This window comes from Lytechinus variegatus, chromosome 11 (genome assembly GCF_018143015.1).
Source record: "Lytechinus variegatus isolate NC3 chromosome 11, Lvar_3.0, whole genome shotgun sequence".
NCBI lineage: Eukaryota > Metazoa > Echinodermata > Echinoidea > Temnopleuroida > Toxopneustidae > Lytechinus > Lytechinus variegatus.
This window is the reverse complement of record NC_054750.1, coordinates 32,753,710-32,772,471: the sequence shown is the minus strand read 5'-3', so window position 1 is coordinate 32,772,471 and position 18,762 is coordinate 32,753,710. Positions and strand designations below refer to the sequence as shown.

The 18,762-nt window shown below is 35.9% G+C and overlaps 1 protein-coding gene across 3 annotated transcripts; it reads left to right on the top strand.

The window, feature by feature from the left end:
- Positions 1 to 1,786: 1,786 nt before the first annotated feature.
- Positions 1,787 to 18,267, top strand: LOC121423935. Of its 3 annotated transcripts, none has more exons than XM_041619484.1 (10): positions 1,787 to 1,966; positions 8,815 to 8,875; positions 9,436 to 9,614; positions 9,971 to 10,105; positions 10,487 to 10,644; positions 11,253 to 11,397; positions 11,927 to 12,042; positions 12,960 to 13,081; positions 13,761 to 14,087; positions 16,648 to 18,267. In XM_041619484.1, the coding sequence occupies exons 1-10, from the start codon at positions 1,895 to 1,897 to the stop codon at positions 16,752 to 16,754; spliced, it is 1,422 nt and encodes a 473-aa protein (XP_041475418.1). In that variant the 5' UTR covers positions 1,787 to 1,894; the 3' UTR covers positions 16,755 to 18,267. The 3 variants fall into 3 exon arrangements, with proteins under 3 accessions (XP_041475418.1, XP_041475417.1, XP_041475416.1); XM_041619483.1 differs by lacking the exon at positions 1,787 to 1,966 and adding an exon at positions 2,050 to 2,145 and having other exon boundaries at positions 10,490 to 10,644; XM_041619482.1 differs by lacking the exon at positions 1,787 to 1,966 and adding an exon at positions 2,050 to 2,145.
- Positions 18,268 to 18,762: the final 495 nt, after the last annotated feature.

Genomic DNA, 18,762 nt, shown 5'->3' with positions numbered 1-18,762 from the left:
CGGAAAGATCCCTGTAAACCCAAGATTAAACTTTCTTTGATATGTTATGCTTCCCATACTCGTAATTCAGAATACATGTCAATAAGAACAATTTTCATACTATTACATAACTATTATGAATCATAATGGTTTAGTTATGTAATAGTATGAAATTTTATGAAACAAAGATTAGCATTTAAGTTTTGTCATTGGTTACAAATAAAATCTCTACCCTGTATATTCCAGAATAGTCTCCCCAAGCGCCCATTATCTTTTGTCAGTCTATTGATATTTTCATTGATTGGTTGCTTTAACGGCTGATGGATGATGAATGATTTGATTGTTTAATTGATTGATTAATTGATTGATTGATTGATTGATTGATTGATTGATGGATGGATGGATTGATTGATGGATGGATGGATGGATTGATGGATGGATGGATTGATTGATTGATTGGCAGGTTGGTTGGTTGGTTGGTCGGTCAGTCGGTCGTTCGGTTGAATGTTGTTGGGTTGGTTGGTTGGTTGAAAGTTGATGGGATGTTTTGATTGGTTGGTTGGTTGGTAGGTTGGTTGGTTGGTCAGTGGGTCGGTCGGTTGGTTAGTTGCTTTGTCGGTCAGCTGGATGGTAGGATGGATGATGTATTGACTGATTGATTGATTGGATGAATGGATCATAAAAGCTAAATATTGATTAATGTAATGATTATTTAATTGATTTGTTGACTGGCTGGTTAATTGGATGATGCTTTGATGCATTAATTGATTGGTTGGTTGATTGGTCAATCTGGTTATTTATTGACAGATTGATCAGTTTGTTGACTGGCTGATTGATAGGTTGGTTGGTTGATTGATTGATTGATCATTTGATGAGATTTATCAAGATGGTTTTCATGCCTAATTGCCTCTGCATTTTACCTTGATCTACCTTGATGTTGGGCAAAATTATTTTCTCTATTTATTTTAAACAACTTTATTCTGGGGTGGACTTGGCCTTCAAGAAGTATATCATACATTTTACAAAAAATAAAGTAGATACCACAAAACACATATGAAAAAAAATTATGACTACATAGCCCCCGGACATGGCCACACACTTGTCAAAAATAAGGTATGCAAAAGGAGGTACTAAAAGAAAAATATGGTATCATTTTTTCCTTTCTCTCAAATTTTTAAAAGAGAGAGAGAGAAAAAAAAAAGAAATCATCTAATAATGTGCTTTTATATATCTTAATATAAGTCCTGGGGAAGGGGCAGTCAAATGTATTGCCATACACATGCGTAGCCAAATTATTTCCAAACACCCCTAAACAAGTTGTTGTCAGATTATGACCCGGGGAAAAAGCTTGGGTAAAAATAAACATGGATTTTTCTCCTTTTTTTCGAATCAACTTTTTGTTGGGGTGGACTTGTCCTTTAAAAAAGGCATCGATTAATGCCATGGTCACATTTGTTCTACGGCGGCCGTACGGCGAGTCGAAAACAGCCGTTTTAACATTTTTTGTCCCCCTACATGTAGGTGGTTTGAATCAAAACTGATAAAACGGCTGTTTTCGACTCGCCGTACGGCCGCCGTAGAACAAATGTGACCATGGTATTAGTCACCATTCCATTTGTTATATTTCTGTTGAATTGTAATTTTTATAATAATCCTATTTTGATGTCTTGATGCATATGCATGTTACTATTCAATGTAATTGAAATTTATGCTTTTTTTGTCTGATCTGTAATGTTTCGTGAATTAGCTATGAAGGCATTTCAATCAATATCTTTATGTCAATCAATTATCTACCATCTTTGGCATTCCATAATATCGCGTCTTGTTGTCAGGTTGCTTTGCATGTTTGATGAAGGAAAGGGAGCTCAGAAGTTGAAAAAACAACAACTTCTCAGTAAAATTCATCGATGGAACGATGTCTCGTGACTGGGAAAGAAATTTTACGAATACCATGAGAGAAACAGAGGATAATCTAAGCCGTATGAGGGTAAATTTTGTATTGAATTGTGGTGCGATGCGCGCGTTGATGTTGTGTTTTATTTTTTAAGCGGCGAGCTCTGAGACAGACGACACTGCATGTACCACTGTACTGACGCAAGACTGAGCCGAGAGCTACGGCGCGTAACCGCATACCGTGCACCGTGCATGTCGCGGGAGCTAGCGAGAGTGAGGGATCACGTATGGCAGTGAGTCCAAACTTCGCGCGTGTCCAAACTTCGCGGACGGTCATTATCTCCAAAACTAGCCAATATCCTTAAAATCTGACATCATCAATGTGAAAAGCGACCTAAAATTACCCTTCGCTGAAAGTTTCTTTAGGATTAGTCCAGTAGTCATGAAAATATTGGCAAAAGATCGGCAAATTTGTCACCCGTAGCGCCCGTTTTGAAGAAAGCAACAAGCATCACGATATCACCATTTTACAAGCAAAAATCATAAAAAATGTGAGTTAAATGTGGTACTAACCGATTCCATAGCATTTTGCCATCAACCTGATATAAATATTTCACTTTTTGAGCTTGAGTCTTTGTTTAAATCTCCACAAAAGCTTTGGTGCGCGAAGTTAGGTCACACTTTTTCTGAACGGTTTTCCAGCACAGCCAGCATTCGCCGATCGGAATAGAATTTTGAGATCGCGATACCGGCGAAACCCCGTGACCTACTTTACATTTTCGTCCATGATTTTATAGTTTACAATCTTGCCGTCAATGTGGTAACTATTTCTTGAATTGGTTTTGTATAAATTATGAATAATTTGTGGACAAAATTAAGCCTGATGAATATTTTTGAAAAGTGCGCGAAGTTTGGACACCCCATCATACGTGCAAAGCGCCAACTTAATGTGTTCCGCCATTTTGCTTGTTGGTTGCCGATAAAATGCGCATTTTCAGATTTTTTTACGCTCAGTCATTATCCATGACTGAAACATTGACCAATCAAAAAATAAGATTCTATAAGAAATATGAATATTCATATACGAAAGTATAAACGTAGATAATTCAGTTTTATGTGAAATTTAAACACAATTCTTCAAAATTGGGTTAGTTTTGTCTGTAAAATGACCCTTAAAACCAAACTTTTTTTTCGAAAAAATAAGGGTTTTCCCAAGTTGTCATGGTAACATGGTCGGAATTACAAAAGCTTAGCAAACACTTTATTTCAGTGATCGAGGATGTATTTGTTTACGGTATACGTCTACATAAGGTATGACATTTTTTTCCAGACCATGGATGATGAACTTTCAAAAAGAGATATTTTAGGCAAGTTTTCATGATTTCCGGCAATTTTCTGACACAGGCATTTAGAAGACGTAATTTTTACAGAATTAGAAGAAGACATCATGGATTTTCCTAATTATCACGACGGATATGCAACTTACTTGTAAATAAATCAAACAAAGTCTATGATTCATTTTCGATAATTCAAAAAGAGACATTCAAGTCTCTGATTGAGAGCCGCAGATTGAACATTCGCACGGCGCAATGGTAACGTTTTCGCCGAATTCGTCGGGGCGAAAACACCAAGCGAGCCGTCCCACTCACCAGTCCCGAACGCTGCGCTGTATGTTTGATGATATATCTGGTGCCATTTCGTGCTTATAAATTTGTTTTTTCTACAATGCCACTATCTCATTAAAATTATTTGTCATGATAACATTTGAAATATTATCGTTTAATGGCCCAAAGGATCGACTGTAATAAAATACACTTTGAAATATTGTCAGAGAGTGATTAGTTAGGTGATGTTTATGGTCAGAATTTAGTCATGGCTTCGGGTGAACTTACGCGAACGCGGTCACTTGCTCACGGGGCGAGTCGGCCTGGCCCTTTGGTGGAAGGCCGTTAGGTGCAGTGCAGCAAGAGCAGAGTTGGGAGTTCAGTAAAAATACTTTGAAATAAGTAATCTGCAACTATTTTTTTTGTCTTACTCTTATCCCTTTAGATTCATTAGATAAGAGATTAAAATTCTAAAAGTTTAAATCCAATTTTAGACAGTGGCATAACAAAGAGTGGTGCTTTATAATTATGGGGGGGGGTCTTGCATGCCCCCAATTCAGAAAAAAGAGGAAAAGGAAAGATCAATCATGCGAAATTGTTCAATTGGATTTTTGTAACAAAAACATCAAAATTATGCTCAATTGCTCATGTCGGTTGCAACTTACTAAATACTTTTTAAATTTTGCCTGATCGATACACCATATCGGCCTTAATTTGTTTCGCTCGTTACGCCACTGACAAAGTGATATAACAGCTAGTTTATGCCAACATTTGGTTGCGGGATCAAAGCATCAGTTATAGCTAAACATTTATACTTTATGCCTGTTCAACTTCAAATACAGATTTAGGCCTGCATTTACGAGATGTTTTTAAGATCTACGGGTGCCTTTATTATTTTCATTTTCAATTAAAACAATTATTAATTATGTATTAATTTAGTATTAACCTCCATGATACATTTTACTGTGTTAAATCATGCCATTTCTTTTATATTAAGCCCTTGTAAAATCATGCTCAGTAGCAGACCCCCCATATATAAACACAACAAAAATGTATATAAAATGAATTGACCCCCCCTGCTTCCTTATCGAGGACAAAATGAAAATAAAAATCAAAATAATTGACCGCCCCCTTTGACGAGGCAGCTGTCGGTGGCATGATGTCTTTGATCTTTTTGCGTGTAAAAATAATACTGAAGAAATATAGGGGCACTCTAAGTGTCCCCCATGAAAATCGATCTGGATCTGCAAGTGCATGGGGCTGAGCCCTCTCCAATGTCATAGCTACACCATGGCTCCGTAACACAAAGATTAGCGATCAATTGCTAAATGAATTGGCTAATCAAGATCAATGTTACACGCGCATTTGTCGCAAAATACTGACTAAGAACCAATCAGAAGCGTTTTTTCATATTTGCTATTCATCGCAAACCTTTGTGTTACGGAGTCTATATCTTTACGTTCTAGCTCTCATATTTTTCAGCTCCCTGATTTTTTTTGGAAGAAAAAAAAACAAGGCGAAAGAAAAGAGTGAAATAAATCCAATACGATTAATCACAATTTGAGTTGTTTGAAAGAATTATACTTGTCAGATAAACTGAATTAAATTCTACAATGATGAAGAATATTAAACAGCAATCTTGATAAATTCTGTGGGTTTTTTTTCAAAATCAGAACCAATTAACCTTTTTCTGATATTTCTGTCACTTTCCACATTTTGAAGAAAAAAATTAAGTTGTTCATCGACGGACTGTACTGCATGATGAAACTGGAGTCCCCACTGGGTCCTCTTACTCCCCCCCCCCTCTCCCCCACCATAAAGCGCCTTGCTCATTTCTCTTATCTCACCTTGACCTTAATTAAATAATCTTAACGATTTGGCGGTACTGTCAAACGTGACTGGTCTCCATCATAGCTTCATCCCAACAAACACGGAACAAACAATCACAACAATATTCTGTTGTTCGACCCAACATCATTCCGTTCAATACGCGTAAGGCCATACGTGGGCATGCACAAACAACGTGGGTTCTCAAAAACTGACCCGCGTTTGGACTGAAATTGTGATTAAAATAAAAATGTCATAAATATCACAAAAATATGGGTGTAATAACGGATATTTGATTAACGGAAAAACATCAATCGCTTATTCATAAGAATTCCGGAAAAGATTTGAACGAGGTTTTTATCAATGGTAATCAAGAGGAATTAGTGTATAGATGAATGGCGCTCAACGTTAGCCGGGTGAGGGCGCGCGCCAAATTTGGCCAGAATCTGGCAATATGGCGTCGCCCTTTAAGCTGACGTTGGGTCTATGGCTCGTGCACGTACGTGGGATGCGAAGAAGAGAGTTTACTAATAAATATTACTAATACTATAGACCTCTATGCACAATTCACACAGGGCATCATTACTTAGCATGCATTGATACCCATTTGGCAGAGACAGAATATTATTTTCATTCAAGTTGTCGACACTTACCGTTAAATCTTTTCGCCATAACTATTTTTATGGCAATTATGCATTCTTTTAATTTTCTTCTGTGCTTGTTCCTGGTTTCTTTTTTCCCCTCTTCGGCTCTTCCTCTTCGGCTCTTTTCTGAGTGTTTCATATTAGAGTCTAAGGTTAGATCTAGATGATGATAGATCTGCTTAATTTTATTCTTCCATTTCCTGTCTTTCCTTCCTTTCTTAAAAAAAATGTTTTATATTTCTCTCCCTTTTTCCTTTGATTTATTTTACTTGAAAGTTTTCTTGTTTTCTGTTTCCTTAATTTCTTTTCCTCCTTTTCCAAGTGTTTTCATTTTTTCTCCCTTTCCTTCCCTTCTCTACATTTCAATTTTTTCTCCCTTTTCTATCTTTCTTCCTTTCCCCTTTTCTTTTCTTCCTCTCACTCCTTTAAAATTCAATTTACATGTTGTATTTCTTTCCCTTTTCCTGTATTTTTCGTTTTTATTTTATTCTTTAATCCCCTTTACTCTTTTTTGTTTATTAGATAATCTCATTCATTTATCCTTTCTTTCCTTTGATGTTCTTTTTCTTCTATTTTCAATTTCATTTTTCTTGTTTTTTCCCCTTTCTAATTCATATCCTAGTTTATTTTTCTCCTCCATTTCTTTTTTTTCTTCAAGATCTTATTTGCTTCAGGAATTCTTTCTTCTATACCTATTTGACCCTAATTCCTTGATAATTGCACTGGCCAATCCTTCCCCTGTCCTAGTCTTGAGGACTCCATGATGATGTCTTTTTTAAATTCTTGGACATATACTTCTTCATCATTTGAGTCTTGAATCCCCTCCCATATGTATAAGAGACTGATTTTTATTAGAAATCACGTATCCTAAATGGTCGTGATTTTATTACTCTCTACACCTTCCAATGCATTAGGCGTAGGAAGGTTTAAAGAAATAGTCAATGAAAATTTAAAAAAATAAAGGTTTCTTACCAGACTGATGTCGTGTAGATCCCTCAATCCAAATGTACACAACGCAAATACAATAACGTCGACCCTTGAACCACTTACGTATGACGTATATCGGGTTAACTATGCAGTTTCGAAGAACAATTTATGGATAAAAATTATTATTTCACAAATAATAAAACTTATTACGTGATTATGAATAATTAGTATAATGGATTTCCAAGGGAAATCCATCTTTGTTTTGGTCAGTCTCTTATGCATATGGGATGTGATTCAAGACTCCAATGATGAAGAAGTAGGTGAAGGCGGGGTAAGTTGAGCATAGGGGCAAGTTGAGCCACCAGCCCCAGGCCAATAATGAACGAGTCAGACATTGTGGTGGTGTCATGTATTGATGACCCATAGCATAACCCCTAACCCCACCATATTGTTTTCAACTTTGAAACAAAAAGTAGTTTTTTAGAGGGAAAAATATGAATTTCAGCCAAAAAAGTAAAAAAGAGTGTGAAATAGATAACTGCTTTATAAACACACACGTCTTTAAATATAATAAAGACATGATAACAACATTATTAGTCCAGATATGGATCTTCATTCTCGTCATAGTCTTTTATATGATGGATGCATAATAAATGTGTGGATACAAAATTATCCATTAAGTTCGGACTGGGGTAAGTTGAGCCAAACAGCATGGGGCAAGTTGAGCCATGGTAATTCCTATGGTAATGTATCTTAAAAAACAAACAAACCATAAAAATCGATTGAAATGCTGGCTGAAAGGAGTAAATTTACATGGCTGCTCTTTTCCTTTTAAAGAATGTTAGTATTTATAGAGAATTAGCAAGTGAAAAGACTTTAAACAAAAAATTGACATGCTGGTTCTCCCCTCATACATTTTGTACATAGTTTTTGTGGCTCAACTTACCCCAGAAGGTGGCTCAAACTTGCCCCATACATGGGGCAAGTTGAGCCATTTGACATCGTTTTTTTCAAAGGTCACGATGACTTTCCGTGTGGGGATAGAGAGTTATCTATAGGTGGAAAATATTTCAGAAGAATTAAATTTCAAGGCAAGGTACTTATTTCGACAAGATTATTAATCATATCAATTCTAACATGCAAAAAGCAAAAACTGTCACAACTTACCCCGCCTTCCCCTATATGTCCTAGGATTTAAGAAAGACATCATCATGGAGTCCTCAAGACTTCCCCTGTCCCTGTCAAATTGGGAGTTGCAGTTCATTTACTTGTTTCCTTTTTTATTTGTTGATTTGGTGATGCCATCCTGAGTTTTGCAAGTTTTTAAAGTATGTCTTTAATGAAACTCAAAATTAATTTCTTAATTACTATGCTCGCATTTATTTTTTGGTGACCTTTTTCTTAAATCTGAGCTAAGCCTTAGTGCTTTTGAAATGTTACACACATTTTGCACTCTTCATTACAAAATTATTATTTTATTACTGGGAGTTGAAATATTGAAACTGGTATGATAGTTGAAACACTGAAAGTATGTAAAATATCAGTGATCTTGTTAAGATTTGTTCATTTGTAGCATGACAAAGGATAGATAGAAATATTATCTGGAGGAGTTTTTAAAACTTCTGTTACTTTTTTAAATTCCTGATGAAGTGGAGGAATATTGAATCAAAGGACTGAATCTTAGTTTTATTCACTTGTCTTAGTTTAATTCATAATAAAAGTGAATTAAACTTAGAGATAACGCACATATTACCGGTACTCACTAAAGATATGTATACCATATGATATGTGCTCTACAAGAACAGTAATTCTCTTCTGTACATGTTATTACAACTTTTCATATGACCTTTATTCTTTATTATTTCTGTACCAAAATATGAATGGATTTATTGGATTATTAAATGTTTTTAAAATAAGTCTTTTCTTTCATCCTCTCACAGAATCGTCTTGATCCAGCAAGATACAAGCCAATAGATAGCACCCTCATAGACTCCCCTCCAGGTAATATTCTTTTTATCAAATTATTGACACCATTATTCAGATATGAATTCAACAATCTAATTCATGTAAATATAAACAATACACTCACCAAAACAACACTAGAAGACTGAAAATGGGAGGGCAAATATTTTATTTTTTTTTTGTCAAATGAGCTTATATAGATTGAACCTCTACTGTTAAATATTTGTGACACAGTTGACTGTCCATAGTTAAACAGCAACTTTAGACCAGGGCCCCGTCTTACAAAGAGTTGCAATTAATCTGATCAATCTCAAGTATATGGAAATCCATCAATGTCATAATTCTTCTTTGTGAAACTTGCTCAATATCCTTGAAAACAAAGAGAAACATACTGAATAATTGTCAAGAAAACAGTGAATGTATGAATATACATCATTTCTAGAAAATATTTTGAATACACATGTAATTGTAGATGTTGACGTTGCTGGCTTTCCACAGTTGCGATTGATTGGATCAATCGTAACTCTTTGTAAGATGGGGCCCAGAGGTTAGATTAATTGTGAGTTCAGCATAATGGTTAATATAATGTCTCATTTCAGATCAAACTGAGCAATTAAGCAATGGCATCCCCAAGATCAGACGGAAGCAAAACATGAAGGAGCGCCCAGTTTCTGCCATCTTGACTAGTTCCTCGCCCAGTTATGAGTTGTATCGACACAGTGCGCCCTCTACTGGCCTGGTTGCACTACTTTCGGAGAAAGTGGAGAGACAGAATAAGGTAAAGAGAATGAATTTTAGCATTTAAATCATGCATTATTCTCAATCTTTATCATTGTACGTTTAAAACTTTCTTTTAATAATCGTGCACTCTATCTTTTATCAACATTATCTGAGCTATTTGCTGAAACATGCTTTATTAATCACACGTCCTCAAGAATTTTATGCAGACGTTGTGGTCGTGGTCTAGTGGTTCTGACTCTTACCTTTCAAATAGAGGGCCGTAGGTTCGAATCCTAGCCTTGGCGTGTTTTTGTTCAGCAAGAAATTTATCCACACTGTGCTGCACTTGACCCATATATAAATATTCACTATTTTAGTAGTTGATACTTTCATCATACAAATTTTGTTTTATAGGTGATCGAGCAGCTATCCCATCAGGTTCAAGACCTTGAGAGTGATCGAAGGAAGAACGATGTCAAGGTCCGCGACCTCGAGCACCAGGTCAACACGCTGACCGCAAGACTTACCGAAAACAGGGGGCAGTATAATGTAAGAATTGTCGGAATCACTTTCCTTTCCTAAACTTTCCACACATTGTGTGGTTTATAAGCTATTCAAATTCATGTTTGTTTCAAAGTGAAAAAAATATGATGTCAGTACATATTTTAGATATAATATAGCATTTACTATAAGTCACCCCCTCTCCCCCTCCTACTCAACTTTATATGGTGCATCCTCCCTCAACCAAATCCTCCTACCCTCCCTCCAGCATTTCTGCCGGACGTCTTCTTTGGTTGCCCCCTTCCCCTCTGACCTCCCACCTTGAACTTAGGTGCCCTTCTCCAAACAATATCCCTCATAAAGTATTACTTAGAAGTTCCAATGTATTCAAGCTTTTTGTCTCACTTGTTTTTAACATCCGTGTTACAGCAGACTGAACAACAGATTGCTGACTGGCAGAGGGATATGAGAAATCGTTTGGATGAATTACATGATCGCATCACAAGACAGATCACTAACGGAGGAAACAGCGATGCTTATTTCAGTGAGAGCGCCCTCGCAACCCTCGCCAGAGATCTCCATGAAGCGTACGTATAGCACATGATAATCTGCTCTTTAACTTTGTGTACCGGCCAGGCGCAAGTCATGTCTTAAATCTGTGGATGTTTGATGTGTTTGATCCATTTGCTATAAAATGTTCACATCTTATGATACTAAAGATCATACTGAACATTACTCCAAATACCTGAAAAGAAAAGGAGAAAAAGAATCAACCATTATAATTTTATTCTGCATATATCTTGAATATTCTCAATATTCTTCATTATAGTAGTGCCAAGTTGATTGAAGAAAAAAAAAGATAGTAAGGACTATGACTGAATGACATTATTTGTAATGCAAAGTAAATTAAATGTATTTCTTTGGAAGTGCTTTTGATTGGCAAAAATACAACCTGGATGAATTAAGTTTTGATAAGTTTCCTAATGATTATAGATTGCCTGATTTGAGGAAAAGCAAAGGTTAGTGTCAGTGTCTTGGAAAATATAGAATATTAGTGCCATTATCATACTTGTTTTACCTGGACATTATTTAACAAAACTCATCTTAATCACAAGAATACTGAACAGATTTCAAAATGGAAACCCTAGCCGTTTCAGGCACCTAATTGTGATCAACCCCATTTTTTTTTGTATAGTAAGCGGATGTTACAGGCAGAATGTAAAGCCCTCCATCATGAAATAGAGACATTGAGAACTAGACTGGTCAAGCAGGAGATGGACGTCACTGGTCAGTTGATGGAAGGCAAAGAATTGGGCCGGAGAATGGACAGACTTGATAGGGTATGGTCAATTCAGTGTAATTCCATTCAAACCACATCGATTCAGTTCAAATCAATTCAATTCAGATCAGTTATTTTGATTTGAAATCAATTAATTCAATTCTGTTTAATTCAATTAAAATCCATTCAAATCAATTCAATTTGAATAAATTCAAATCAGTTGTGTTAAACTCAATTCAGAATATGATTTTTATGCCAATGTTAAATTATTTTTACTTTGAGCATAACAATAGATTTCAAATATCTAATTTGAATATGTGAATTAAATTACTTTCAATTCAAATAAAGAGATGTAATATTACATTTATTAACATGCAACACAATATCTGAAATGATGATGGTTTGATATTCTCTTCAAATTCAGAATTAAAAAACGGTTTAAGTTAAGCCTCCATAAATCTTGAATTTGAGGTACTTAAACACAAGTTAGATACACATATTATGAAGTAGAAAACTGAATGAAATACCGCAAGTTCTGACTCGGAATTCAGTAATATATATGTTTTTTTCATTTGTAATATACTGTATAGAAGATTGGTAAGGTACATTCGGATCATCAGCAAGTCTTATCAAATCAACTTGGACTGTCATCTCGTCAACAAGCTTCACGGATGTACAACGAACAGAAAGACATCAATGACCTCAAGTAAGATAAAGTCTTCTATATACCTTAAAAATAATGTTCACATGAATGACCTAATAATGCTTATTACAACAAAAATGATGATGAGGTGGAGGAGGAAAACGGTGGTGGTGGTGGTGGTGATGATGATGATGATTGATGATGATGATGATGATATATGATGATGAGGAGGAGGATAATGATAATGATGATTATGATGATGATTGATGATGATAATGATATATGATAATGATGAGGATAATGATGATAATGATATATGATAATGATGAGGATAATGATGGTGATGATGATGATTGATGATGATGATGGTGATGATGATGATGGTGATGATGATGGTGATGGTGATGATGATGGTGATGATGATATATGATGATCATGATGATAAGGATGAGGATGATGATGGTGGTGATGATGATGATGATGGTGATGATGATGACTATTTCCACCCTACAGAGTACTCAAGGAGCTAATTAGCATGAATCATCCTGTGAGAAAAATAATCATATTTCAGTATTCAAAGTATGATGAGCCCCTGATTATTCATGATGTCTCCAAGAACTTTACAGTATACCATACTATAGTCAGCAGATTTATGCCCACTCCCTGTCTAGTAATCCCATTCATTTACCATACATGCACATTCTCCATTCCCTGAGGAGCAGCCATTTTGAAATATTAGGGTTAGTAATTTTTTATATTGTTATTATTGTGATTCTGAATTCCTCGATATTTGCACAAGAAATATCTTTTGTGTACATTTACTCCTGTGTATTTGTACAGCTATTTATCATTTTTATTAGCTGAGGATCTTGATTTTTAGCAAAACTACCATTAAATGCTACCGTGTATTTTCAAACAGAAATGTTTGTATACAAATGCAATACCAGTATTTTGAGGAGTTATGTTTTATTTTGATGCAGAATGGAAATGAGTAAACTGCTGGCTTCCTATGGCAGGCTTGAAAGTGCCTCTCAAGTTTCCCGTTCTAGCAATGGATCAGTGCCCTCTACAGTCTCTGCTACTACAGTTTCATCAAGCATCAGTATGTTTATTCTTAATTTATTCACTGCTATTGAAATGGGAAGTTCACCCTGACAAAATGTTTACTGTAAAAATAGCAGAAAAGGGAATAACAAATATAAGTGAATTTTTAAGGATAATCCATCAAAGATCATAAATTAGTTATGATTTGTTTTTTATTTGCGACGTCATATGCGAGCCACTTTCCCAAATAAAATGTTTTTGTTCTATCTTCAGTATATCAACAGATAAATGATTTCACACCCCCTACTGAAACAAACAATTATTTTAGTCATCATAAACCATTGAAAAGCTGAAATGAATGCTTTTTTATTAAATAAAATAACATACAGGGCAGCAGCTCGTATATGATGTCATAAATCGCAATATTAAAATTCTATTTTCTTAATCTTTGAAGGATTTTCCTCAAACCTTCACTAACATTTTTTTTTACTTTATTCTCTGGTACTTTTACAACTTACTTTTGGTCAGGGTGAACTTTCCCTTTAGACATTTTAATATCTGTTTCACTGCTTGATACATTAGTATGGCCCACACCTTGCAAATTCGGCAAGTTAAGTAAGAATCTAATTTCGTAACATTAACCCCTCTTTCAACTTTATAATATTCTAACTCAATGCCCCTATACAAAAAAAATATATTTTAAGAGAAATTATATTTTGCTATAATTCGCTTTGCAGGCAGCAGACGACACAGATCCTACCCTTCCTCCGTGTCCTCGTCCAAGGGACCAACGGTGGTATCATCGTCATGGCAACGGGTGGGACACCATCACCATCCGGACCGGAAGAAGAAGACGAGAAGGACCAAAATGGACCAGAGCACTGGGAGTACGTCGAGCATCGAGGACCTGAGCAGCTCGGAGATCTCTCTTCCGCTCAGTATTAGTCACGAAGAAGAGGAGGAGGAGGATGATGCGGAGAAGAGGAGACAAGATGGAGGGAAGCAGCTGGTAGGCGACGATGATGAAGATGATGAGGATGACGAGGACGTCATTGATTTTCAAGGTGAGACTCAAAATTTGACTTCTAATCAACTTAGAAAATTTGCCCGTCTTTTGAGATATTGGATGGCTCAGAATAGGGTACCTGGGCCCCGTCTTACAAAGAGTGACGATTGATCCAATCAACTACAACTATGGAAGGCCAGCAATATCAACATCTAAAATGTATGTTTGTTCAAGATATTTCTAGATATGATGTATATTCATACATTCACTGTTTTCTTGACAATTCTGTATGCTTCTCTTTGTTTTCAAAGGATACTGTGCAACTTCTTAAAGAAAAAAAATTATGACATTGATTGATTTCCATATACTTGAGAATGATCGGATCAATCTTTGTAAGACGGGGCCCAGAGATGTTTTAAGAGTTAGGGCCAATATCGCATGAATCCCAGATGAGTGTAATATTGACCCGAGTGACTGTGCAATAGGATACCATATTGAACTGCAAGTTTTGTACAGTAGCCTTATGGGATAGTTATCAAATGTTGGTGCTTTGCTCAAAATGCTGACATACTGCAGAGTCATTCATGCAGGCAAAAATATATGTTGTGGATGCATTGTTAAAACACCCTTTCAGTGTCATAGATAATTATTTTCATTGGATGATATCAATTAAATAAATCAGTAAATTTTAGGACTGCAAAGTATTGGATGTACATGTATCCACATGCCATTTGGATAAGACTTGCTTGGCCTTTATCATTATCCTTGCACATGAAAATGTATGAGATGAGAAGTCTTCCTTCATATATATGTTATGCATGCACATCAAACCCCGGGGTTTGACATTGATTAACGCCATCTTGTGTTCATTAGAAGTAAATTGTCCATTCTCTTTCACCACAGGCACACTCTAAATGCAAGCAAGTTGAAATAAATTGCGATTTCAAGTGTTGAAGAATTCAAACAAAATAGAAAATCTGCATAAAAGCAAAAATAATTGTAGAGTATTTAAATTAGAATTGAACTATTATTACTCAAGCATGCCTTTTATTGGAATTGTTTCTTTTAACGCCCTTTCACACACGTAAATAACTCATAATTTGAATGATAAATCCAGTGAAAAATAAGGCTAATGATGCATATTTAGCACGTATGAAACCAAACTAGAACAAGATTAGAATCACGAACGCCAGTCAAAGTCAAGATAACAATAGCAATCATCATTACAATGATGATTCAAGATTCACGTGTGAAAAGGCCCGTAGTTAGTATCGATAAAATATTTTCTATGGCCCGTATTCTGAAGTCAGGTTTAACTTAGACCATAGTCTAACTCTGTACTAAATTTATGGGAAGCCAAAAGTGTCAAAATTTTTATTAAGTTGTGTTTTTTTATGTTCAACGTGTTCTTTCCTGATTCATCGACGGTGAAGACAATCATCTATTTGTACTTCCTACATAATTATGAATAATTTTGAGAGCCAAATAAGCTGAAATATGATATCTCTATTGTTGGCGATTTATGTAACAATTGGCCATCCATACTTAAACCACAACTTTAAACCTGAGTTTAAGTTAAACCCGACTTCAGAATACGGGCCTATAAGTGTATCTTTGCTGCAGCACACTACATTAATTGGCCTGTGTGGAATTCTCCTTAGCAGGACTGCTGATTATTTACAGCTGTCAGCAGTTTTCTGTTGTTTCTATGAGTGGCTTTATAGTTATGTAATGGCCCAGTATATTTGAAAATATGAATTTGATTTGATTTTGGTATAAAAAAAACCTAACTAATTTTAAAAAGCAGGAGGATGTTTCTCAAAAAAGAGTTAAATGTGACTTGTGCTTAAACATAAATACCAGGGGGGTGTTTCACAAAGATTTAAGTATGACTTAGGTCGCACTTAAATGTCGACGCGTGCACGATATGCAACGCGCAATCTTATTGATCAATACGCAGTAGTGCGCGTCAGCTTGGCATGATCTGACCAATGCTGTTATGCCTTTTATACTGCGCGCAACTAGACACTTAAGTGCGACTCTAAGTCATACTTAAATCTTTGTGAAACACCCCCCAGGTGTGGTAGTGATCTCAAAATGAGTTCAAACAGAAAACAATGAAATTGCAACTAAAGTGTTTGTATGTATGAATACAAAATATGTGCCAAATGGCTCTGGAAGAAAATGCCTAATTGCTGAGAAATGAGCAAAATGAGCACAAAATTCCATGACGTGTCAGGTATTTTTCGAAGCAATATTAATAGATTGTCCCACATATGCTTTTCTTTGTTAGTGATCAACAGAATTATTGATTTTGAGCTAAGATTTTATGATTTTACAAAGATAAGTGTACATTAATGTACCATATCTAGATGTATGATGATATTTTGACGATTAACCTTGATTTAGAAGACTTTCTCCGAATGGAAAAGTTGTTTGCTGCAACTACTGTTTTTACCTTTCATTGACCTCATAGATGACTACACAGAAGTGTGAGTCCTCTGAACTTGATTTGACTAATGCGGTAATGAGTTACTTAAATTTTTGTGAAACACCCCAGTCCTTGTTTCATGATGATAAATTGTAATTTCTTTCTTGTTTTTTTTTCTGATGTATAGATGACCTCAGCCTCTACTTGTCTGATCTTGATGTGAGTCACAAGGGTGAAGAGTTTGGAAGTGCCATCTCGTTGGACTCTGGAAACCTTGACCTTGATTTTATGTGACTGAGAAATGACCTTTGAACCCTGCGGGACAAGAACTAAAGACTTCAAACTTGAATAAAGCAAGAGAGTTTCGGATTGTGTCAATCCGAAATGTAACCTATGTGGTAAAAAGTTTGAAAAGACTTCAGCCTTGCAGTGGAGTTCCAGATGCGCATTTAAAGTGTAAACTATGAAGTGCAAGGTTTGCAAGAAAGATGTCAACCTTGATTTAATGCAAGGAACTTCCAGATGTGGATGTGAACTGTGAAGTGCAAAGTTTGCAACAAAGACGTCAACCTTGTGGTTGAGGTTCAGATGCGGATTTGAAGTGTGACCTACTGAGTGCAAAGTGTGCAACGTAGACTCCGACTTTGAACAATGGCTAGAAATGTTCAGATTTGGATGTGTAGTGTTTCGGTTTTCAAGGTTTTCAAGCTACACTGACTGCCTCCTTCGATCCCAAAGATTCTTGCTGTATTGTAGTACCTGGAACCAGCAGGTGCAGTACACCGGATGAACACCCTACTCTTTGACGAATAGTGTATTGGTTTTAACATGCATAGGTTTTGACTCTCCTATACACGGGACCAACATTTGCGTCCTTTCCGATTGACGGAGTGTTTTCCAACTGCATTCACACCCGCACTGAACACAGCGGTGAGGCACACTAACACAACGCTAGCATCATATACATGTACATGTATTTTTTTGGTTAGACGTCTTCCAGCATGCTGTGGGTCTCGACCCCACGCACGTTGAGATCTACGATCTTATCAGGAACAGGCGCTCTAAGTGACTGAGCTATGCTGAATCCCTCCCATAATGTAACCTATGAAGTGCAAAGTTCGAACCTTGATTTAAAGCAACAAGTGTTTAGATGTGGATTTGAATTTTTAAATAACCTTGATTCTGCAGTGCAAGATTTTTAAGAAAGATATTTTACATTTATTTCATATGATACATACTTCAAACTGGATTTTTTTGCATTAGAATTTCAGATGTGGATTTGAAATAGTTTGACTCTGAACTTTGCAGTGCAAAGTTTGCAAGGTAGAGTTTTCACGTGACGCAGATTGAAATGTAGAATTGAACTTCAAAATCTTGTAAGTACACGAGAAAGAAAATTTCACCTTGATTGTGTGTGATGCAGATTGATATGTGGAGTTGAACTTTGACCTCCTCACTCTGCAGTGCAAAGTATCCAGTAAATAGTTTACCTTGATTTTACAATATGTGTCATAGATTTCAGATGTGGAGTTGAACTTATAACCTTGAACTAGTATGTAGTGAAAAGAATTCAGGAGAAGATGTAACCTTGACTTTGTGTGACACCTATTAAGATGTAGATTTGAACTTTAAGCATTTAAGTTTGAACCATAACTCTGTGGTGCAAAGAATGCAAGAAATATCTTGATTTAAACTATGGAGTGCAAAGGATGTAAGAAAATTTATTCTTGATTTCGTGTGACACAGATTGAGATGTGGATTTGAACTTTGAACCTACATGTATACAAGGACCGCGGAACGGGGGGGGGGGGGGCTTCAGCCCCCCCACTTTTCCCCAAAACCGTGTACAAAAACGCAAAAAGGACCATACAGTTGTGATTTTTAGCATGGTCAGCCCCCCCACTTTGAAAACCGTTCCATGGCCCCTGGTATATATTTAAGTCTTTAACCCTGCAGTACAAAGTATGCAATAAATCTTTCACCTTGATTCTGTGTGATTAAGATGTAGATGTCGAGTTGAACTATGAAGTGCAAATGATAATACAATAGAAAATTTAACTGGATTTTGTGTGACACAGATTAACGTTGCAGATGTGAACTGTGAACCTTGATATTTAAAATTTTATTGTGCAGTACAAAGAACGAAAGAAATATCGTAATTTTATTGCAAGAGGGAACTAACCAACAAAAAACGGGTGTGATCTCATTGACTGTGTGTTACAAATGAAGATAAAAATAGCTTGACTTAAACAAAATTCCCCCTTTGTGATATAAACTTTAAATAATTAGCCCAGTTAAGATA